Genomic DNA, 24,748 nt, shown 5'->3' with positions numbered 1-24,748 from the left:
ATATCATCCTCCAATGCAAAACAACAGCTCAATGAAAACATAACCTAGCATACAGAAAAAAACCTAGGGAATGAAATTGTAGCAGTGACAGTCAATGACCTGATACTTCTAAGGACAAGGATTTAGTCTATTGCACTGAACTAAGGATCTAGGAATAAGCCAGAAGGCTGCAGTGCCTGGAAACTACAAACCCCACTTCCTAGTATCCTTATCACCTTACCATACCATACCATGATGCCCAAATCTTTAACAATTTCTAATTAGGAGCAAGTCTGATATAGTGACTTATAAACCAAAAACTGTTTTCAAGCATGTGTAAAAACTTTCTCATTCTTTTAACTCATCAAATCTTTCAATTCAAATGAATCCAATCCTTAAAAAGGTTAAAAATTATAAAGAGCAATGAATCAAATTTGAATTTACCGCCCAACAGACAGTAAAGGCTGAGTCTCGCTGACACTCACAACAGTGTTCTGTGTTCGTCTGTAATCTGTATTTTCCAAGTTCGTTTCCGGCTACTTATGAATTCTCCATAGTTTATTTTGCCCTGGCAATTTTCAATTGAACATTAATTTGGTTCGATAAGACGACTCGCCGAAGCATTTCCCCGGTATGAATTTCTTTAATGAATAATCTTTTAGTAAATATTGTTCCTCTATCTGTTCTCTTTATTTTCCATACTTGAGACTTTGATGTATAAAAACATATCAAAACAGTCCCAAAGTGGTGTTATTTTCTTCAGTATAGTCGCTAGAAAAATAGGTGGTAAACTCCTCAAATTAATTAATTAATAGGCTATTTATAGATAACACATTGATCCCATTTAAAACCATCCTAATTTTTATTTATAAACCCCCAAATTGGGTGATTTGTATGGGTTGAAAACATGAAAAGTATCCTCTTTCTATTCACCTTAAGCCAAGTAGGAAATTAAAAGAAAGTAATTAGGAAATACGATTTCAAACATGATTTATCGTGCAAGTTCCTGCAGAGTTACCGAGTGAGCTTATGCTTAGCAAAAACTTAAAAATATAGTAAACAATCCAAGACAGGCTGAACACCAATATCGAGGATTCTGGGTTGTCAAGTAGTTTAATTGTATCAAATTCTATGTTCAGCGCACCTTCATAAGAGAATGTAACGCAGGTTTTCTAGATCTCGCTTAAATGGATAAGCATCTGTATAATAGTACAAAATGTTGGTTTGAAGTTTTGCCGCGTACAAACTGAAATAATTCTTTTTAAAAAGATAGTTCCTACAAACAGTTGTTTTTCAACAATCCGGATTTCGAGCTTTTAGCTCATCATCAGGTTGAAGGAGTTCTACAATCTGATGAGCTAAAAGCTCGAAATCCGGATCGTTGAAAAACAACTTAGTGTGAGTAGGAACTATCTTTTTAAAAAGGATTGAACACCGCACTCACTCCAACGTTCATCATTTCTATAAACTGAAATAATTTAAAGATGATAGTTAGTAGAACATGTTCGTGAGTGAGTCTACAATGCTGTAGTGTCATTGAGATTTAATAACTTTTTCTTCTTATTATGATTTGTTACAACTGTGTTTTTTAGTCGCAACAAGGAAATGAGATAACAGACATAATAACAATGTAGCATGTAACACTTGATAGACGTCACCCAGCAGTGAGCCAACCGATTTCTACTCACGACCACAACCGCACTTCAAACGACTTGTTTGATTTTCAGGGAGGTTTGAACAAGAAAGCTGTTGACGAAGGTTTAAATTTTTTATGGAAGTTTTTGATTGGGATTTAATAATTTCAGTTACAAATGGGATTTGCAGGACGTTGTGGATTGTTAGGTTTGAGATGTATAAGGAACAGTTTAATATTTTTCTTAGCATGTTTGATTGGATTTTATAATAATTAGTTTTTTCTTTGATTCCCAAAGTTCAGTTTTGTAAGTTCATATCAGTCTTAGGAAAGTCTTGTAAATGGTGAGTTTGTTAGGTGTAAGTTAGATCTGTAGTCAAGCAATCTAAGGGTAATTTTTAGTAGGAGTAATGTATCATTTATATTCCTTTGGGTTTGAATCCCGTCAGAGCCCATGGATTTTTAATTGATTACATTGTGAAAACAGTATTTCACTCAAATTTTTTATCCGCTCTCGTAACACTCACTAGTTTCCCTTATATCTCCCTCATCGGTCAGGCCCTTGCATCTATGTAGTAAAGGAAAAGCTACAAGCAAGGTAACTAAGACGCCACTGGTAAGGCTATGGAGGTTGATGAACAACCGATAAGTTGTAGCAAATACAGGACGATAGACCTGCTCAGGTCGAGGTACAGGAGGCCTTGTGTTCATCTCTTTTATCACTATCCGTATCCCTCTCTTGTCTTAAAACCTCCGTATTTGAGTGGTCCTTCCTAGCTCGAGCCACAAATATCTGGAATTTTCTTCCTTTGTACAAATCGCAACCCTTGCCTCTTTTAAATCCCTCCTGTATGAGCAATCTCCCTCCAAACAGAGACAACATAGTCCGACAATATTGTTAGGTCCTTTTGCTAAATAAGTTCTAGCTTATTTTTTTATTTTTTATTCTCATTTTTTAAATTTACATTTTGCGATTATGTTCACACAAAACAGGGGATTAATTTAATTTTTTTTCTCTAAATTCTTATTTCCATTTTTTATATTTTGTACTAGATGATTCATTGCAACTTATTCCACTATATGATAATGACAAACCTTTAATAATTCAATTCAAGTGCCAGATTTACAAACATTTTTGTCCGTTGTAGTTGTTCTTAGGGAACCCTCATCCCAGGATAAAGTTTTTTCTTTCTTTCAAAACGTATTGTGTGTAAAAGTGGTTTGACCCCTCGTCCCCCATGACATCGTCCCATTATGCCCCCTCCCCTGTATGACAGGAATTTTACTTACATAAATCTTTTTTTATGGATACCAGGATAGGAGGTCCCCCTAAGCACTGCAGCTGTACAGCTTATTGTACTTTATTCCTGGCTCCATTTTTGGGAGCTCACAACATGCATGTGAATTGCCCCTCGTGTGCCAGTGTTCTTCCATCGAAGAAACTCATTTTTGAAGGGGGTTGGGACCAAAATTCAGGGTCGCTGAGATCCGATCCCGCCCCGTGTCAGTTTCTTTCAATTGTGACCACTGGTCCCCTTAAGCAACAGAAAAAGAGTTCAGAAGCAATGGAGGGGATTGAACCCATGACCACTATGGGATCTAATAGCCAAGAGTCTGACGCCTTAACCATTTGGCTACCGCTGCCCACACCCTTACATAATAATACTTTAAAATTTATTTTCGTTATGACTCCTTGCAAAAACCCATTGACAGGAAAAAGTTATTTTTGATTGGGTTATTATTACAAAAGCTAAACAAGTCAATAGATTTGTGGAGAGCAGCGCAAACCTGTTCTCTCATCATGAGTGTATTTTAGTCACTCCTAAAGAAATCAAACATTTCCTGGTGGGTCAAAAACATTTTTAAAAAAGCATAGGAGCCCACCTCTTCACTGTTGTTTTTCCTAAGCTACTTTCCAAATTGCTAGAAAGTCTCAAAACTAAGTTTTTAAAAAAACAGGGCAAGCCACATGAACTTGATATGAGACCCATTAATCTATTCAGCTCTTTGAGCATAATCTTTGAAAAGATCAAGAAGGATTGAAACTCATTTAGCTACTCTACATATTATAAAGGAAAAACAACTCAGTTCCTGTCCTTGGCTAGCACAGTAGGTCAACTTGCTAGGCTAGTAGACCACATCAATGGAGGTTTTAAAGTTAAAAAGCCCACAGGTCTTGTCCTTGTGGCAAAAGCCTTTAACACTGGCATGATGTAAAAATGCTTGTTTAACCTGGAACCAAAACATATAAATAAAAAACAGGAACTGAACAGACATTTCAGACTACTGTATAAACTGCTTGGGGTCCAAATCTAACTCAACAAAAAACAAACTAATAAAACCACTACCGGAACCGATTTGGACATATGGACTGGAATTGTGGTGCACTGCTAAACATACCTATATCCAAAGAATTCAGTTTTTCCAATCCAAAGTCCTTACAATCATAGTTAATACTGTCTACTGTTGCCAGTGTCTCTCCACAATGACCTCAAAATACCCACATAATTTTCCAGGTTTCACAATAAACTCTCCAACCCTTTAGCCCAATACGATAATTTATCCCTATAATCCAATCAGATGCTAAGGCAGAGATGGCCCCAGGACCTCCGTGCCTAAGATTAGCCCATGAGTAAAGTTGGGAGACAAACAAAGGTTTTTAACTAATCTCAAAACATTCACTGTGTTAATGTTATTTGTAAATATGTATCAAAACATAACATATATATGAATTATAATGTACAGATGGTAATAATTTTTTTTAATGTGTGCTAGTCCCAGATTGTCCCCTAACCTTTATAATTGGCACAACAGGAATTCTTGTAATTTTTTTTTTTTGTATTTTGTTTAATTTGACCGTCACAACTTAAATTTTAGGCAGTCATCGGTTTCACTAACCTTATTAGTATATATTTTAGTTAATAATGTATTATTTAACTTGCAGGAATAAACAAAAGATGTCATTCAGATTCGGAGATCTCCCAACTGAACTAATCTACAAAATTTTTTCATATTTAAATTCTACTGACTTGGCGAGGTCTTGTATGGTCTCGAAAAGATGGAGGAGTATTGGAAATTCTGATACTTTGTGGAAACATTTGTGTGAACTGGACGACATACACGAAGAGTACATTGACAGCAAGAACATACCCAGTAAGTAGTATTAGATAAAATCAGAGTTTAATTAAATTGTGCTTTCTATTCAAATGGTACAGTGAATTTAAAAAGTTAAAAAGCTTGGTCATATTTACTCGAATTAATACTTAACTAGAGAGTGCCTGGCATGGTTTTTTCTCAACTGAAACCTTTTGGCTGATCGTTCAGCCCACCAAATAACATTGTGGTCCATTCTCAGGTGCACCAGCTAATGGACAAACATTGGAAGCAATGAATAAATGGGCTTTGCTATATGGTGCCTTTGCAGGAGAATTAGTAAGGAACTGGAAAAATGACGATTACAAAGAGGTTAAACTCGATTCTAGTGTAGAACACATCACTATACGAAAAGGCTGGATGTTTCATTCTTTTTATAATCACAGTTCTGTGGATGTTTATAGATTAAAGGAAAAGGTGTTTAGGAAAGTTCAGAGACTGAGAACCCTTATTCCAAACGATGGGAGTTTATTTTTGTCTTATGACTGTGAGACTCTTATCATCACGTCTAATAATATAGTTGTAATTTACCTAAATATGAATGGGGAATTTATATTCGAAAGAGTAATAGCGCTTGATAGTCATGGTGTCAAGACGACTGTTGTTGATAAAGAAGCTTTTATGTCAAAAATATTTTCTCACACATTGTTAATCTTCTGTATTGCCATATTTAAAGAATATATTTGGCTGTTCAATGAGTTTTCAAGGGAAGTTCTAATAATAAATAGAAAAACAGGAAATATTGAAAAAATTATTAATGGTGAAAACCATGTAGATTTTTGTGTAAATGAAAACCAATTAGTTGTAGTAGCTAAAAATGGAATTTTTTCTTTCTGCCCAAATGGAAGAGAAAAAATTATTACTAAAAATCAAATTGTAAGCCATAAGAAAAACATAACTTTTAACACTCAGTACGTCTGCTTCAAAGACGACACTTCCAACGATTCTCTTGTGTTCATTAATCTGACATATTGGGCTGTCAAAAGATATAATTTCGCCAATCCATTATGCATCACTTTACACAGTGAACTTCCGTTGGCTTATATTTTGAGTTTTGTAAACAATCAATTCTTCCTCCAGGCCATGTCAATCCTGACTGGCGAAATTATCTGGTCTGAGTTGTTGACACTTCCTAAATGCCAAAGTCAGCAACAACTGACGTTAGTTGTTATTCTGCAGAGATATCTTTTACTTTGTTCCAACGATCGTGCAAATCAGTACTTCGCAGTCTACAGCATAAAAACAGGGAAATTCTTGTATAGCTCTAGATTTACGGGGTCTATACAAATGTTCAGCCATAGGTTTCTAGTTTCCAGAGCCATGTCCAACACCAGTAGAAGATTAGAACTGATTTTGAGATCCTATTTATAATTATTGTTACAAATAATTTGTACTTAAAGTATTGTACATAGTATATACCAGTCAAAAAGAAAAAGTTTTTGTTATTTTGGATTCTGTTCAGATTATTAACTTATGTTTTTTTAATATTAGGTTCTAATCCATTTACGTTTTAGTGGTCGATTGACCAAGTTACTTATTTCAATTAATTATTCTATATAAATTCTTGATTGAGATAAAAAAGTCAGTGTCACGAGCGGGATTCGAACCCAAGACCTTCGCAAGACCGCTACTCTAATCGCTTGAGCTATCTTGACTTCGATCCTCCCGGACACCAACTCTCGATCTCAACCTACAACCGTTCGAATTTTCCCTCTTTTTGCCATTTTCAAATGTCTTGTAATCAGGATTGGATTCTCAGCGACTTATGAAGTAGCCATGGAGAGCTGTTTAGTGAAATGATTTTTTTTTCCTTATTAAATATTAATCCATTTACATTTTAGTGGTCAATTGACCAAGTTACTTATTTCAGTTAATAATCCTTTCTATGTAAGGTCTTGGTTGAGATAAAAATATCAGTGACACAAGTAGCATTCAAGAGCAGTGGCGTATTTAGCCAAAGGTCGTGGGTTCGAATCCGACTCGTGACACTGACTTTTTTTTATCTCAACCAAGACATCAGAAAATCAAAAACCTGAAAGCAGAAAATTTCAGATGGTTGTAATAATGTTGAATTTAGCTAAAATCCAGTGGTGTTATAAATTTTTAAATTGAACATTGGACATCAGTGTGAAAAAACTGCCCTTTAATGAATCCAGTCAGAAATGTCTATTTTTTTTATTAATTCAAGGATTTTAAATGCAAAAAAGAATCCAGAATTGTTCAACAAAATTTGTTTTTCGCCTACTTTACTGGAAGGGTTTTTGTATTTTGTATTTTTTTTTATACAAGGTGTTCTTTTCTCGACAGCCCGGCTGAATTTCTCTTGAATAGATAGTCATCAAAAAAAAAAAAAAAAAAAAAAAAATGTATTTAATCCCATTAGATTTCATGGTCCAATTGACCAAATAACATGTTTCAAATCTTTATGTGAGGTATTGATAAAGAAGTCACTGTCACGAGCAGGATTCTGTGGATTATGTAAGGTATTGGTTGAGATAAAAAAGTCAGTGTCATGAGTGGGATTCAAACCCACGACCTTTGGGTAAATACTCCGATGCTCTACCAATATATAGCTATAGCTCCTATAGCTCAAGTGGTAGAGTAGTGCCGTATTTAGCCGAAGGTCGTGGGTTCGAATCCCGCTCATGACATGACTTTTTTATCTCAACCAATACCTTACATAGAAAGAATAATTAATTGGAATTAGGTCCTAAATTTAAATTTAAAAAAAAAAATTGGTCTACGATGATATACAAGCAGTTCTTAATTATTTAAATTTTTAAAACAAAAATAATAGTACCTTATTGAGCATTACTGCCACATGTACTGTTCTGTAAAAAGTTATGATATTAAAAGTTTTTTTTTTTGTATTTTATATAGTTTTTTTTTTTCATGTACAATAGATGATAAGTAACTTTTGGTTTGTTGTGCGATTGGTCCATTACAAGTAGCTTTAAATCGTCATTATCAACTTAAAGATTGTGTTACATTTTTTTCTATCAAGCCTGTTTTAATAGAAAATAAACATGACAAACAATTAAGCCATGCCAAAAAACTATCTAACTACGAGAATTTAATGTTTCATATTGTGATTGTTATGTGAATTCCATTTTTTTTTTTTTTTAATTGATTTATATTTTAACTATAGCTGTTAAAAAAGGGTTACAAACTAAAGAAATGTGTGGTGGTTAGTGACCGTTAATCGATAATTATTCAGAAATCGTGAGATGCGGTCTGGTGAGATGTAGGTTTCAGAAAAACATTTTCTTTATCGTGCCAAAGTTTCGATCTTTATTGAGATCATCTTCAGGGCCTGAGATTTACAAACATTGTTTACATTTAACAAATACATGTAGGATGTGGAAAAAAGTGAATTTATGCAATGCAAATACATTTTTTATATTCAATCTAAGTATTTCTACTCACAATGGCACAATTACACAGAAGACAAACACTTTGAGTGAGTAGAAATACTTTGATTGAATATAAAAAATGTATTTTGCATTGTATAAATTCACTTTTTTCCACATCCTACATGTTAAATGTAAACAATGTTTGTAAATCCCAGGCCCTGAAGATGATCTCAATAAAGATCGAAACGTTGGCACGATAAAGAAAATGTTTTTCTGAAACCTACATCTCACCAGACCACATCTCACTATTTCTGAATAATTAATAAACTAAAGAGTTTATATCTAATATTTTTAATGTTAAAACACTGATAAATATTTAAATAAATGATTAAAAAAATATATGGTTTCACATTTATTGTTATCTGTTAAAATTTTTAATAAAATGTGGGATGATTTACAAGGTTACAAAACAATATAAAATTATTATTTATCTTCCAATAATTTATATATATAAGTTTTTTGGGATTTCATCTTTCTGGAACTGGTAGATGTCCCAGTAATATCGAAGTTGAGGAAATTATTGCAATTCCACGGCCTTGTAATATAAGTCAGTAAAGTGGTTTTTTTTGTCATCAATCAATTATAAAAATTTCATCGAAATGGGGGCTGATGTGCTTGAATGCTACTTATGAAGGATGTTGCCTGGTCATGGTCTTTGGAGTGTGAAAAAGCCTTTCAACATTCCAAGGAGTGATAACTGAAAGGACACTGTTAGTGCATTTTGACCCATCTAAGCCCTTTGTGATAACAATAGATGCCAGTTCCTACGGTTTTGGCGCAGTTTTAAACCATATTGTTGATGGTTCTGAACAACCCATCTTTTTTGGATCTGCCTCGCTTACTGCAGCACAAAGGAACTACAGTCAATTTGGGGGTCATCAAATATCTGTTTGGCAGATTGTTTACAATTATTGTCAGATACCATGATCCATTAAAGTCTATTTTCTCCGAAATAAAGAAAATTCCACCAGCTTAGTCATATGGTATATTACTTTGTTGGCTTATCAATATAGAATTGTCTTCAAAAAGGAAATGTATGTCCCAAGCAGACATAATGTCTCATCTACCAGTAAAAGCAAGTTGCCCTGATTTAGATGCCAATAATTTTATTTATATGTTCACACCTTTAATTCCGTTTAGTGAAGTAAAATGTTGTAGTTTACTCAATAATAAATAAGTCTTAAAGTCAGTCAGTGAATGCCTAAAGTTTTCTTAGTTGAAGATATCTCATCAGACAGAACTTTATGCTTATTTTAAGGTTATTTTAAATTACTGTCTGTTAGTGATGTTTGTATATTTTTATGAAATAAAGTCGTCATACTTCAGAATTTGTGGATGAAGGTTTTGACCATGTTATACCATAGCTATGTTGGTATAGTGAGATCATAGGAGTTGGCTAGATCTTATGTGTTGTGGTCAAAAATGGATCAACAGATTGAAAAATTTATTGGATAATGTAAAATTTGTCTGGCAGCTCAGAATAAAAGCAAAGAGGTAAGAAAACTTGAAGGTAAGAAAAAAGCCTATGTCTACAACTTACGGGGAGAGAGTGCACATTGATCTTTTTAAATTTTTTGTCATTGTCGACTCATTCTCGAAACGGATTGAATGCTTTTATATAAGTTTGTCACAAGTCAGTGTCATTATTGAAAAATGAAATGAAGTGTTTTCTAGATTTATGTACCCCAAGGTCATGGTCTCTGGCAATGGTCCACCATTCAACTGTAGTGAATTATTGTTGTTTTGCAGTCAGCGCCAAATTAAGTTATGGCATAATTCACCATACATTTCACAATCGAATGGCTTAGCCAGATATGGAGATCAAACATTTAAAAAATCATTAATTAAGTCTTTCATGTCCCCCAGGCCAGATTTATCATCTATTCAAGATCGGTTGTTTGATTTTTGTCATTGTAATGCTCTATACCATCAACAGCTACAGGTGTTTCACTCTAATATCTCTCATGATTAGATTCAACCCTAGAATGCCCATGTCTGTGATAAACCCCAGGGAGGGAGAGAAAATGGTCGGATTTCATCTTGGAAACAATAAAAATGATAGTAGGCATCAGCTAAATGTTCCTTTTTTTAAATGTCAGTGAACAAGTTATGTTGAGGAGTTAACCAAGCGGGTTCCAGCGTTGGTCTGCAACAAAATTGGTATTTAGTAAAAAAAAAAAAAAAAAGGCTAGTCAGAAGAGTACACGTAAGAGATTTAAAAAGAAGAAAGTGTTCTCTTAGTGATGTCCCAAAACGCAGCTGGTGGTCGGAAGCAATCTATAATCCAACAATAAATATCCTTATGAGTCCCATACCAGAAACTGACCAAACTTGTCATCTCTAAAAATTCTCCTAGTCCATCCCTCAACCTAGTCCTAACACAATCCCACATATCCAGTAGTTTATATAATTTGTGAACAAACATCAATCCACCTAAGAAGTTTTCTCCTTAATTCAGTTTAAATTAGTAGTACAGTTAATAAAAGCTTGTGTCTAATGTAAATATATAATTATCTATATATAAAAAATTATATCAGTATTTTTTATACTATGGGGAGGGCGGTGTTGTGTCCCGCTCTAGCAAGTGATTTTTGTAACGAGTCACAGTGTGTACTGAATCTTATGTGAGCAGCGGCATCGGCTAAATAGCTAATAAAGTTTGAGACTGTTTCTGTGTTATTTTTGTCTTTAATATATCCAAGTCCGTCTTAGTTAAGTCCTTGCGAGAAACCACAATAATAATATTTCATCGCAAAGAAGTACAAACTTCAAAAGAAATACTGAGTTGTTTTTCTGTGTGGACAACTTGCTCATATTCCACTGTCACCCTTGACCGTTCACGCTCCCCTTCTCCAAAATGTACAAATTGGTCATCAAGTATTGTTTCCTCCAAATGATATGAGAAAATAACAGGGCCATTAAAACCATTTAAAAAAAAGAAAATCTGACAATTTCTATTTATGTTGTGATAGAACTCACATTTTACTTTTATTCTCCTTAAGTTGCCTCAACATTTGTAGTATGATGCTAAAATTATTAGAATTTTATCATAAGTATAACATCTTATTTAATGTATATTATATTGTCAAAGAAATTAAAATTGCCACATTTGTTTTCCAAACTTAAGACATTTGCCTTTAGCCTTAGAATACCAGGCAACGCTATGTGTCATCTTTTGCGCAATGGTTGCCAAAGTTATGATTCAAGAACCCCATGGCCAAATGATGATACAACTTGATGAGTATAAAAAATGTGTTGAGTTATACCACAAATGAAATTAAAATTGTCAGATCGCAGATTTGAAGAAGAACATTAATAAATCTAAAACCATTTATAAGCAGGAAAATTCAATGGCTGAGAAAAAGTTTCAAGTCACTTTCAACGTTTTTTTAAAATTAAATATTTACTTAACATTATAATTGATAAGATAAAGGAACACTACTTGGATTTATACAATAACGACAAAGCTGACATCTACCAGAATGTACCAACTGAACTTGTATTTATAAAAAATTAACAATAAAAATAATTATTAAATTTAAAAAATATGTAAGTCAAATGCTTGCCTAAGCGTAAAGCTTAGATAGAAACTATAAAATAAAAATAGGGTGAACATAAGAGATAAATTTGAGCTATTAAAACAGTAAAAACTACAGTGGGATTTTCAATTATAAACAAAAAATGCATTATTTATTTCCACTAAAATTAATTATCAGCTAAAAATATAAAAGATTTAACCTTTGAGCAGTCATGTCATGTGGGGTACAAAGTTACCCCATCATTTTTATTTTTTATTATTAAAAAATTTTTAATAACAAAATGTTTTGTTAACAAATTGTGTAGGAAGTGGGAAATGAATGGTACTCATAAAAAATATTTTTTGTTTGCAATAGCAATAATTCAATCATAAAATTTAAACAGTTAACTGCATATAATTTATTACAATTTCATAAAATTAGAAAAACAATCCAATAGAAGGGTAAGTTCCTATGTTTGATTTCTATAATAATATTTGTTATAATGGAGTAATATAAAATAAAATAACTAACTATAAAATAAGCATAGTACAGGAGGAAAATTATGTTTGCCAGAGGTGAATAAAAACATAAATAAAGCAACAAAAGAACAAAACAATCCAAAAAGTGAAGGAAGAGTAAAAATTAAAGAATATGAAAGTAAAGCCAAAAAATAAAATAAAGCAATAATAAAAAATTGAAATCAAATTGTACCTCATTAAACATTTAGTTCTTTAAAATACCTGTATTGCCATGACTGTTAGTATGATAGTCATTCTAAAAATAGACTCTTAGATTTGACAAGGTTAACAGTCTAATTTCATCGTAATACCTCGTAATAAAATAGTTTTGAGTCCTATTTTTGATACTGATAAAATATTCGGTAGTTTTACTGCTTATATCCCAAAACCAAGCATCTATTTTGAAAGTGATGCAGTATTTTATCAAGTGTGGTATATTCACTCATCTTGTAATAAAAAACAGCGCGGATCGCTGACAATTGTCTTTTTCTTTTCTCTAATGACGTGAATTAATTAATTAAATCTAAGACATCTGAGGAGATGAGAAAAACTTCCTGTAGCTCATGGCAAAACTCAAAACTTGATCTAAAACATGTATGCAACCATTTTTGTGAGTTCCTATGAGAAATGTTCCAATAGGCTGAAGAATATTTCTTGAATAAAAAAATCAGTACATTTCTCTTAGGATTAGAAAATAGTTATATTAGTGAATTATCTATGACAAATAAATTAAGAATATCTAGAAAAAATCAGAAGTTATAAATATGCAATATTGACAGAAAAAAGTATTAAAATAACCGTTAAAAAAATGCTAATATAGCAAGTTTTATGGGATAGTTTTGATCCCGTAGGATGGGTTTTTCTCTTCACCTGTCAAAAAAAAAGTACATTTCTCTTAGGATTAGAAAATAGTCGTATTAGTGAATTATCTATGACTAATAAATTAAGAATATCTAGAAAAAATCAGAAGTTATAAATATGCATAATTGACAGAAAAAAGTATTAAAATAACCGTTAAAAAAAGGCTAATATAGCAAGTTTTATGCGATAGTTATGATCCCATAGGATGGGTTTTTCTCTTCACCCGTCTCCTTGTCCAGTCCGCTCTATACATTGTTTTAGAATAGAACAAGGCTAGGAGGTTCAGTTTTGTGATTTCTGCAAAACTTAAGAAAAGAAAACATCCCTTGGGGTACAAACTACCCCAGTTTGACTGCTTGAAGGTTAATTGTGCATATATTTATAAGAAAAAAAATTAAAACTCTTAAAACAAAAATTGTCTCTTTTGAGAGAAATGTAATGTCAACATGTTTTATAAATAATACAAAATGACTATTACAATAGTTAATTGGCAGTTTTAAACTTGTCAACAATTAATTTTGTTAACTGATATTGTTCAAATTAGGTATGATTGAAATATACGCTCAATATGCTGTTGTCAATTCTCAGGTGATGGAGTTGGATGTTTGGATCCCGTTTGTAAATGGGCTTTTGTCTACAGTCACCACATGATAAGTTTAACGAGGAACTGGAGAACCCACAGCTATTCTGATACATTCGTTCCAAGCAACGTGGAACAAGTGAAATGTCACAATTTATGGATGTTCCAAGTATTGTCGGATTATCAAACGTTAGCAGTCTATGAGTTGAAAGATAAGGTTTTTAAAAAGCTACAGTCTTTGCAAATTTCTAACACGAAGGCTAACATAAAATATTTATACCCGATAAAACGTTCTCTGTTCTTGTCTTTTGGTAATACTATAGAGATTTTTAAATATGTCGACGGGAAGTTCCATTTATCAAAAATGATCGCAATTACTGAAAGTGGGCTGAAAACTAACTCAAACTCAATGCTTTTAGGTGATTTTTTAAAACAATACCACACTTGTCATGTAGATATCAGCAAAATAGTCTTATTAGATAATTACTTATGGCTGTCTTACGGCAATGATTTATTAGTCGTTGATTTAACAAATACAATTGTATTGAAAACAATTAAAATCACAAGTGAAGAAGATACATTAGTTAATAATACAAACATGTTTGCTGTAGTATCAATAAATACAATAACCATTTTTTTTAAACAGGGTGAGTTGCATAGGCGCATAAATGCCTATTATAAATTTAAAGGAGCAATCTCTATTAATAATAATTACATTGCTTTTATCGATCAAGATAATTCTCGACCAGTTGTTGTAGGCTGTTCCTCTGGGAGACTACAAGTTCTTAACGTTAGCCATTCTTATTGTTTAGCGCTCAATAGAATTCATCCTTATGTTTACATTCTTCACAGTAATGGTACATTTTACATATTCAAAGCTATTCATCTTGTAAATGGTGCTTGTTTATGGTCGTCGGATATACACGCTACAGTTCACCTTTGGCATTTGCGTTGTCTCAAACTTAAAATCATTTTGAATAAGTTTATTTTAATTCTCCCATATAACAACAAATTGGACAACTATGCCGTTTATAGACTGTCTGATGGAAAGTATTGTTACTGCGGTGATAATTTGATGCCATTGCAAGTAGATAATGACAAATTTTTAATATATCCCTGTTCTCGTTTCTTGAGGAAAAAGTGTGGTATTGAATATATTGTAAAATCGTTATTATAAATTTAATGGCAATTTTAAAAAAAATTGAATTATTTGCTCAATAATGTAGTTTCCACAACAATTATATGCTTTTTGACATTTCAGAATAAGCTGAAATAAATTTTTTATTCAGTAATTCATATTATTTTCTATATTAGTACATCATTTTAACTAATCATAAAATATTAATGTTAAAATGTATTTCATACCTTCCTTGAAAATAAGAATAATATATAAATAAATATATAAGAATTTTGTTCCTTGTCTGCACTGACTCCCTCAGCGTGGTTACTGCTGTTCTTGACAGGTTCTCCATTTACCCTCCCATTGTGCTCTTACTGGAGAGACTATGAACTGGAGCATCTCGACAAAATAATGTCTGGGTACCCGGTCTGCAGGGTAAAAAAGGCGACGAGGTGGCTAAGTTCGGGGCATTCCAATCTCCGGACTTAACCACCATGATCCAGCCCCCTTATGCTAAAAACGCAATAAAGTACATGATTAAATCAGTGGGCTGGATCCAGCAGAGAAGCTCTTGCATATCAAGAGCACTATAGGTTTGAACCTCAGAGGATTTGACTTGCAGAAGGGCCATCTCCCGATTAAGGGTAGGCCATGTGAGGTTGACACACAGAAACTTACTTCCAAGCCAAAGCATGCAGAGAAAAGTTGCTCATTACCCACCTAATACAATAGTGCAATTCCTTGGTTTCATGTGTAGAGCATGTAAGAATGCCAACCAATTGTGCTCAGACATGGCAGCGAGTATTTGCATCACCTGTTCCAATTCTCAGAGAAAACATGGTTTGTTTTAATCCTTTTTTTTTAAAAGATTGAACACAGCACTCCCTTCATCATTCACCATTTCTACGGTTTGTTTTATTATAAAGTACCATTCGTTTGTATCCCTAGCATGTGTTGAGAGTGAATGTATTTATTGGCATGAATGTAGTGTGAGAATGCTGATGACAGGAAAAACAAATACTTGGGGTACTACAACTTTCCTGGCTATTTGCCTCCTTCCGTGCACAGAATTTCCTAGGTTGCTTTCTTTTCCAGTCCATCCACACTCGTCGTCCTCCTTACATCATCCAATCCCTCCAATTCAACTCATATCACACTCATAAGACCCCGTTCATCCCCAATGAACCTTATCCTTCCATAACATACAACCCATACCTTCGAAAGATCCTTTCTGACCCGAGCCCCTAAACTCTGGAACTCCCTTCCCCTTTCTATTCGTCACGCTGCCTCCTTTTCCTCCTTTAAATCCCACCTGGATAATCACCTCCTCTCCCTCCAAGCAGAGACCTCACATTAACATTTGTTATTTTTGTATAATATTTTTGTAATTTTCTCTTCTGGCCTGCCTTACCGATAAACATTGGGTCAAGATTTCTACCTTTTTTTTTACTTTTAATTTCATAGAAGGAACTTCCTTTATTTCATGTAAATTATTCTTAGGGTACACCAGTCCCAGAATAAAATTATTTTTCTTCTTCTTCTACTACTGAGTGGGTATAGATCTAGAAACTAATTGCATTGTGGGCTGAAATGATAGCTGATAGCCGCTTAGCCCAACCTTGTTAGCAGGACGGTTAAGAACTGACGTCTGACCCCTGCCAACACCCGTGACGGGTACACATTAACCTATTTGAGGGGGGATGGGAACTAAATATTCCACTTTCTGCCCTTTCACAATACATGCTAATAAATACAATCAACATACCCTAGGGGGCACAAAACCATCAATAAAACAACCATGTTTTCTCTAAGAATCAGAACAGGGGGAACTCACTTTGGCAGTACATATAGTAAAAACCAAGTATGTTTGGATTATCGGTTTAAATATCCATTTTAATTCATTGTTATTTTTAGACCAGCTCATTTTTTGCACACGATGGAATATGTTCATTGGTGTTTTGATAATTGCAAGTTGTTAAGTATTGACTAATTTATTTTGCTTATCTCACTATGACTGTTTTACATGTTTTTTTAATGAAAAGATGAAAAATCTAATTCATAATCATTCAAATTATTAAATGTTTTATTTTTAGCATGTCATAAAAAAAGGTATAGTAATATAATAGTACATTTTTTGTTTCAATTTACTGTTGTGAATTCCCAGGTGAAGGAGTCGGATGTTTGGATCCTCTTTGTAAATGGGCTTTTGTCTACAGTGACTTCTTGCTAACACTGACAAGGAACTGGATGAACCAGACATGTTCAGAAATTATTATATCAAATTCTGTTTTACAAGTTATGTTCAATAAGATATGGATGTTTCAAGCACTGCGCAGTCACACGATGTCTGTAGATATATTCCAATTGAAAGATAAGGTTTTTCAAAAACTCCAATCGATAAAAATTAGCGACAAAAACTACGGTATAAACTGTTTGTATGCGGTTCAAGATTCCCTTTTCATCTCTTTCAACAACATTATAGTAATTTATGAGTATATCAATGGAAGATTTCAATACGAAAAGGCAATAGCGGTTACAGAAACTACAATCAACCAGGATGTGAATTCATTGGATACTTTTATAAAACAATTTCATTCCTATACGTGTTATATCGTCAAGATAACTCTTGTAAAAAAATATGTATGGATATCTTCTGACATTTGTGTTTTAGTTATTGATCGCGATACTTCCGTTCTTCAACGAAAAATCATGATTAATGGTAGTTCAGTTTTGTTTTTTAGCACAGAAAAACAATTTAACCTGGTTTCTTTAGACACGGTCACTTCCTATTCTGCCAATGCTACCATTCTTCAATCCACATACATTTCACAAAGGGGCAAAGGAAGTATTTCTTTTACTTCTAAATATTTCGGTTTCATTGATGAAGACCATTTTACCCCTGTTGTTGTAAACCTTTTAACTGGTTGTGTTAACGTACTTAAAATTCCTAATTCATATTCCTTAACTCTGAATAAAAAACTTCCTTATGTTTACATACTCAATTTGGTCGACAATACGTTTTCATTGAATGCAATGGCCATTCCAAGTGGTGATTATTTATGGTCTAAAACTGTTGATATACCTGTACAGAAGAAAACTTCTTTTATGTTGTATACAATCCTAAATAAATATCTTCTTTTATTCTATTTATCGAACAAAAATCACAATTTTGCCATATACAGTTTGGCCAGTGGTAAACATTTGTGTACATGGGAAAATGAACAACCATTTTATCCAGTAAACAATATCATGTTGAAATACCCTAATATGTCAACTTTTGGGACCATGCTTGGAATCGATAAGAAAATAAAATGCCTTCTTTAAACAGTAGTCTATTCAAATACAAAAATAAATACGAGTATTTGATTTAAAAATTGAGAGATTTCCGTGTGGTTTGCGAGGCGGTGGAGTTATATTTTTGGTTCTTTACCGATCATTTTGGTCTACCTATTCTCAATTCCATACCTCAAATCACCCAGACTCGACACTAATTATGATGAAATGCTGAAACGTGTCTGACAGCCCAATGAGGATAGTCAACCCAAAACGATCGGAATTGACCAAATTACTCAAAAAATTTTAGCATATTATTTATGTAAATTTATGTAATGCATATACACCAAAGATTAAAAAAATGTATTCTTACATTTTTCTAATAAGTACAAAAAGTCATTAAAAAAAGTGAAAAATAAAGCCTGTAACTTGTGCTGTGATTAATATTTCTTTTTTATTATTGTAAATTGTTTTGTGATGTTAAAATTGTAAACATATATGTTTAATTGTTTTTAAATGAAGTTTTTTTTTAATATTCCTAATGTGCACTAATAGTTAAGATGAATAGTATGTGTATCCATGTATTTTTATATTCTCGAAATTACAATGTTTTCTGTTATGTGTTATATGCCCTGTTGTCCTTTTTAATAATACTATTTTATAAGTTATAAGAAAAATGATTAATAAAATTAATTATGGCTCGGTTTTGTATGGTATGGTACTGTCATGCCCTGATGGATTGCAGCGTAATTTTGTGCGGCATGTGAGCTTGAGTGTGTGCAGCACCATAGGGAATTTCAAATAACCATTAGGCAAGCTGGACACCACAAATATTTCAATTATTATGTGTAAAAAAGTAATTGATTTTGTCACATGTTAGGTTGGCAGAGGGAGATTTTATTTTATTAATCTGCATTTGATATATGTCAATGGTGGACTATTTTTATTTAATTATCGTTTATATTTTCATTAGATTTGTTGAAAATAAACACGGCGACTTCTCACTCGGTAACGTCCTGGGTTTGAATCCAGAGGCCATGAGTTCAAACCCGACATACTTACGAATGGATGTTTTTTCAAAAACATCAGCACCCTGTAAGTTCATATAACCTCATAGTGGAAATCATAGGTCTTATTTCTCTCTATAGACAAGACACCCTTCCATTATTTAAGAAATTCTAGATGGATCTTCATCTAAAACTGTGTCTATATGAGAGCCAAGTATGCCCTATTCTGAATTAAGTAAATTCTGTGGCAAAGCCTTTTAGAAAAGCATATACCAACTGCATCCTAGATACTCAGATGTTAACATTTTTATTTTATTTTATTTTTTTTTTAATTATTTTTTGTTTTTTGGCCAGCCACAAACTTAAAAATTGAATTGTTTTAATAGCAAATTTAAATGGAAACGCAACAGGTTATTATGGTATTAAGCTTAATTTCTACAAGTGTGTTTAATATGTATTATATAATGCTATTTTTATTTTTTAGTATTTTTGGAATATGTAAAGCAGTTTAATAAGCATGTAATTTAATTGACGTTATAATTCAATTTTGTAATTTAGTGTATTTTCGATGAGTGCATGTTACTTGAAGTGGAACAAATGAGAGTAAGGTAAAACCAAATTGTTTTGAATGTGCCTTTTTGTTAAACATGGGGTGGGCGAGCAATATAGTCTTCATTTATCTTCGATATCAGGTCTACAGTTGCCACATAAGTTCCCAAGATGAAGCCAGCAATGCCGACAAATAAGCAGATTATATTTATGAATAATCTGAAGAAAAAAATTATTACACCAACAAGATTAAATAAAGGAGAAAAAAAAATCACTTACCCAAACCACAGTTTACAAATGTATGAGCCCCTAATGACGTTATTCTCTTTATGGTTTTTACTCCAGGGTGAGTACAGTGATATATGTGCCAAAACAGGAAGTAAAATTGCAAGCCACGAACTGCACATGGCCCCAACCAATGATATAACAAGAGACAAGTGTGGAATAAACATTGCAAAGAGGCCTAAAAATATATATTTATTATGACCATGTTATAACTTTCCATCTAATAATATTTGCAGAAAATGTACTTAAACACGTATATAACTTACATGTTAATGTTACCAAGAAGAAACGTACTAGTATTTCTAAAATCAGTATCCTTTTCCCGGTCTCTACCCAAGCACCCAATTTTTCAACTAGGAGTTCATATATTACTTTAAATGCTACATGAAATTGTAATGGATAAGAAAAAAGTAGCGCCACAGATAGTGAGCCGTCTGATATCAATGTAGTCCTGTATGTATTACATTCCAATTTTATAATTTTATTTCGTAGGTGTGTAGTATAATTATTTACCAGTGCCCTTCAGGAAGATTTGTAGATACATTACCCAAAATGTCATTCCCATATTTCCAATAACTTATTAGTCCAAAAGTGGTGTAGAGCAGAATTACCAATGTCATCGATACATTTAAAACTCCAAATAATGTTTGAAATGTTGATGGTTTTTTCATTTCATTCCTCAATGGAATAACCTACAAAAAGAACAAAATTATAATTACATTTTGTGTTGCAAGAATGATCATCTTTACATATTACTTTTTATTTTTTCAATTGGTTTTCTAAACTTGATTTTGTAAATTTCTTATGTGTAATTAACTATTAACAACATTAATTTGTGATGAACTAACACTGGATCCATCTACACTTAAGTGGTTGATGTTACTCAAGTGTTTCAGCTTTGCACCATCTTCAGTGAGGAAGAACAAGACAGTTCCTTACTGAAGACGGCACAAAGCCAACATGTTTTGAAATACATCAAAACTCAACAATGTATATAGACTCAGTATGTGACCCTGTGCTGATTCAAAATGTTTCACCAATTTTTTTTTTTTTTGACAAGTTCTAAATAGTATGGTTGTCTTTGTGCTTCCTTTAAGCTGAATTTTATGATGCTTCTAAACATAAATGTTGAACAAAAATCACATTTCACTTACTAGGTTGATACCTTCGTAGGCGAAAATAATTGTTCCAAAAGCAAACGGCCACCTTTCTACTGGTCTGAGAACCTCGCGCTCTGTTATGTTAGGCAAGTCTTGGCAAGCTACGATCAATACCATTGTGACCGCTAAGAGTATAAAAATGTTTGCAATAAGAGACAGTGGTGCTAGAAACTTCAGACTTCTTATAAGAACCATTGCCAATATCACTGGGTAGATCACGCTCAAATATATTCTTATGTCGTAATTAATTCCCGCAAGTTGAAAATACTAAAACATCAAACCTCGGTTTATAAATTAAAATATGAGTTAAAATTTATAGGGTACTAACTCGACCAACAGCCTTTCCGATAATGAGGTAATACACTGAGCAAAACCCTAGTTGTGTCCCAATCAAAGAACAAACGAGGAGACTTCTGTAAAATATTTGGTTTTGAATAGAAGTAATTAATGCTTGTATTTTAAATTTTAATGATTGTAGGATATATCATCACTATTTGCTCCCAAACTATGTAAATCTATTTAAAAAAATAAAATTATTTAAAAAAGACAAGAAATTTAATAATGTAAATTCATATCAAAAGCATAGTCAACCATAATTTTTTTATTAACTGAAATTGAGATTTATATAGAAAAAAAAGGGGATAGTCAAAAGAGGAAGTATATACATATATATACTTTAGAAATGACAAGATTTTTTAAAATATATTAATTTTAACAAGCTAGCTGTTAAGACTATTACCTCATATTTCTTGATTGATAAAATTCTCTAGTGGATTTTTGAAATATTTAAGCAAGTATGCTGTGGAATGTAGTCAAATAGTTATTTTTTCTTTTTGTTTTTCTTTGGAAAGAGTTACATACTTAAAATCTGGCAAAAACAAAAAAGAACTCTCTAGTAGTAGGACCTCACAATTTTACATTTTTGATGGAACTTCTGGGACTCTACCATTTAAATTAGTCCTTCCACACGTGGTGAAAAGATTCTTCAGCTCATCTACACCCAAATGTATATTACATTGTAGCCTAACCTAAGTTTGGCAAGTATACTGGAAGCGCTGAAATTTTGAAGGACCAAAGTTTTACGCTGACATCTTGCCCACAACTCTAAAGATATGTCCATGGGATGTAGATGTAAATGTATTAGTCGGGGTGTATATTATACTGCACCCTTAAGAGCTCCCTTGTTCTGTACTTATAGCACACCGGCGAGTTCTAGTTCATCAAGGAACTTGATTAGCAGGTCCAGTTTCAGTGGTTAAATATCTTCTGTGGTTACATTATACATCCCAAAACAATTCCTCCTTTTTCTGTTATTTTGCAGAATTTTCATTTGCTCTGTTGGGTTATGCCAATGTTCTTCAGATGTCCATTTAGTTTGGACCGTCCTGTTAAGAATCCTGTTAGGATTCACATTTCCTACTTCCTTCATGCTTTCTGTTACCTGTTTCCGTCCAAAGTTTGCTAGTATATTCTTGGATTGTGTTGTGTCCAATGAATGAGTTCCATTGTTCCCTTATTTTCTTTTTATTCTTCTGTCCGAGGTGCTCATTGATAGTGTGGATTCCTGTGCCACAGAAGGGAAGGCCCATGTTTAACTGTATATTGCACCACAGACCCACTCAACCAATCACGCTAATAAATACATTCACTCAGTATGATCTAACCTAGTTTGTTGGAATTCTGTATTCCACCACAAACCCAACCATTCACTCAAACACTCATGCAAATAAATACATTTGTTCTAGATAGGAAAAAACCACGTGTGGAAAGTCATCAAATGCTCAGACATCCAATCAAATTTTTGCCATCATTGCTGTCTTAGAATATCTTTGATATTCATGGACAAGCCACACCTTGTTCTGTCTGATGCCAACTGTTTGTACTCTACAATTAAATATTTGACAGTTAATTGTTACCGCATTATTATTTTTTATCATATAATCATCTTTCATTCTTGCTGAAGTATTTTACCTGTAGATTAAGAAGAAAATTAGTACTATCTATGGTGCAAGGTTTTTTATGGAAGGAAATAATTTGTAAACCAAACATGATTAAAATATAGACAAATAAGTTTTAAAAATTCTCAAATTATGAAAACTATAAACGTTAGTTCGTTTATTAATTCTGCTCTACCAAAGATTTAGTGATTTTCATAAAATCAAAAAGCAATTGTGAACTTTTTTTTAGGAATAACCTGAAATCACCAGTTGCATGAAAATTGTTACAATTTTCTAGGTGACTCACACTTATTAAATAAAGTAAACTCTAATTTATCAAATAAATGGCAAGGATACTTAAAATGGTATAGCTAATTTCCAATGTAATTACTTTGCAAGCCGGCTCGTTCGCTTAAATATCTTTGGTCCTAGTTTGAAGCTGAGTTCAATAGTCTCTGCAAAAGTTGGGTCTACCGGCAGTCGCCATTTGATTGCGCATTTATTCGCACAAACCAGCTGAAATTTCATTGTTAATAGGCCTCTATAAGTAGAGCACACTTTTGTAGAGTTACCAGAAGATGAATGCAGTATGTGCAAATGATTCCCATAGTGATCAACAAGATAGGACCAAATAAAATCCCACTGTTCTTAAGAACATCTCCCATCGCTAGCAGGCCTGCTCCGACATTTCCTTTCAACACGTGGATCGTTGTTTCCAAGTAGCTATACACATTAATAAAGGTGATGTTCCTACTGTTCTATTCATGAGGTCAAAAGCAAAAATACCAAAAGGACCTACGATGTCGGATGTGTAACTGATCTAATAGACATTATCGAGTCTCCATATCGAGACGAGACAGTTTTTATTTCACTTTCAGAAATAGAATTCCTGTGTAAATCAGATAACGGTACAAGGGATGATTTTACATTTTCACTAAAACTCCTATTTCTGTCTTTCTTTTCCATAGACTTTGAGTGGTCGAATTTTGCCTTCTGCTCTGCTTTTGCCTTGTCCATGATGTCTTTTATAACACCCTGTTTGGGTTTTGACGACCTGTAATTTTTCAATGCAGATGTATTAAATACCAATGAAAAACGAAAAGTAAGTAGTAATGTGTGAAAAGCTTTGAAGTGATTAAAGATGAGCCATTTTGCTGAAATTCAATCCCCGTAAAGCCAATGTCATTTTTTGCGCTACATTTTAATCATACATTTTAAATACAATTGGCAATGTTCATACTCCATCCTTATCACAAGGATCGTATGATAAAAATGTCCCACACCACACTTTTTTTCTGAGCATAATTTAATACAAAATTTGCTGATTTTTCTGTTCAAACAGGATTACAAAATTATTGCAGATAGATTACTCACATTTTTAAAGTTTCTGTGTATTCTTAATACAAAGTAAATTTAGACAAATTGTACAAATGAGAAGAACTGTTTTTGTTTAAAATCAACTACACTTTACATTTCTGATTTTGATGTGAAATACTAATAATACTAATTTAAACTATAAACATCTGCAATAAAACTCAACTCATCAAATGTGTAACAAAATATAATAATAAAGGTGTGTTTGGTCATTTGCATTTTTAAAGAATAATAATTGTTGCAATATTATATGGAGCATTGCGTATATAATTGACTATCTCCTGATAGATTAAACTTTTGATGTATTACAGTGTAGAGTACATTTCAGGTGTTCATACTGCTGTTAAAGCAACTTTTTTTTTTAAATTAAATTGTTTCATTTTATTTT

The 24,748-nt window shown here is 32.8% G+C and overlaps 2 protein-coding genes across 5 annotated transcripts; one reads left to right on the top strand and one right to left on the bottom strand.

Annotated features, from left to right (window-relative positions):
• The first annotated feature begins 340 nt into the window (after nucleotides 1-340).
• On the top strand, nucleotides 341-18,405 carry LOC106673818. 3 transcript variants are annotated; one of them, XM_014406115.2, is made up of 3 exons: nucleotides 341-610; nucleotides 4,557-4,765; nucleotides 4,968-6,267. In XM_014406115.2, exons 2-3 carry the CDS (start codon nucleotides 4,570-4,572, stop codon nucleotides 6,134-6,136), a joined length of 1,365 nt encoding a protein of 454 aa, XP_014261601.1. In that variant the 5' UTR covers nucleotides 341-610; nucleotides 4,557-4,569; the 3' UTR covers nucleotides 6,137-6,267. The 3 variants fall into 3 exon arrangements, with proteins under 3 accessions (XP_014261601.1, XP_014261602.1, XP_014261600.1); XM_014406116.2 differs by lacking the exon at nucleotides 4,968-6,267 and adding an exon at nucleotides 16,940-18,405 and having other exon boundaries at nucleotides 413-610; XM_014406114.2 differs by lacking the exon at nucleotides 4,968-6,267 and adding an exon at nucleotides 13,664-14,845 and having other exon boundaries at nucleotides 439-610.
• Nucleotides 18,406-19,562: 1,157 nt separating this feature from the next.
• LOC106673817 (proton-coupled amino acid transporter 4) lies at nucleotides 19,563-24,543 on the bottom strand. 2 transcript variants are annotated; one of them, XM_014406112.1, is made up of 10 exons: nucleotides 24,361-24,543; nucleotides 23,786-24,040; nucleotides 23,559-23,709; nucleotides 23,378-23,502; nucleotides 21,378-21,462; nucleotides 21,044-21,316; nucleotides 20,403-20,581; nucleotides 20,156-20,340; nucleotides 19,884-20,067; nucleotides 19,563-19,823 (listed from the first exon to the last, which is right to left on the bottom strand). In XM_014406112.1, coding segments are annotated over exons 1-10 (1,566 nt in total). In that variant the 5' UTR covers nucleotides 24,363-24,543; the 3' UTR covers nucleotides 19,563-19,696. The 2 variants fall into 2 exon arrangements, with proteins under 2 accessions (XP_014261598.1, XP_014261599.1); XM_014406113.1 differs by lacking the exon at nucleotides 24,361-24,543 and having other exon boundaries at nucleotides 23,773-24,040.
• Between the last annotated feature and the right edge of the window lie 205 nt (nucleotides 24,544-24,748).

Source organism: Cimex lectularius, unplaced genomic scaffold (assembly GCF_000648675.2).
Source record: "Cimex lectularius strain Harlan isolate CLEC.00 unplaced genomic scaffold, Clec_2.1 scaffold15, whole genome shotgun sequence".
Taxonomy (NCBI): Eukaryota; Metazoa; Arthropoda; class Insecta; order Hemiptera; family Cimicidae; genus Cimex; species Cimex lectularius.
Note: the sequence above shows the minus strand (reverse complement) of the source record. Positions and strands in the feature narration are given on the sequence as shown.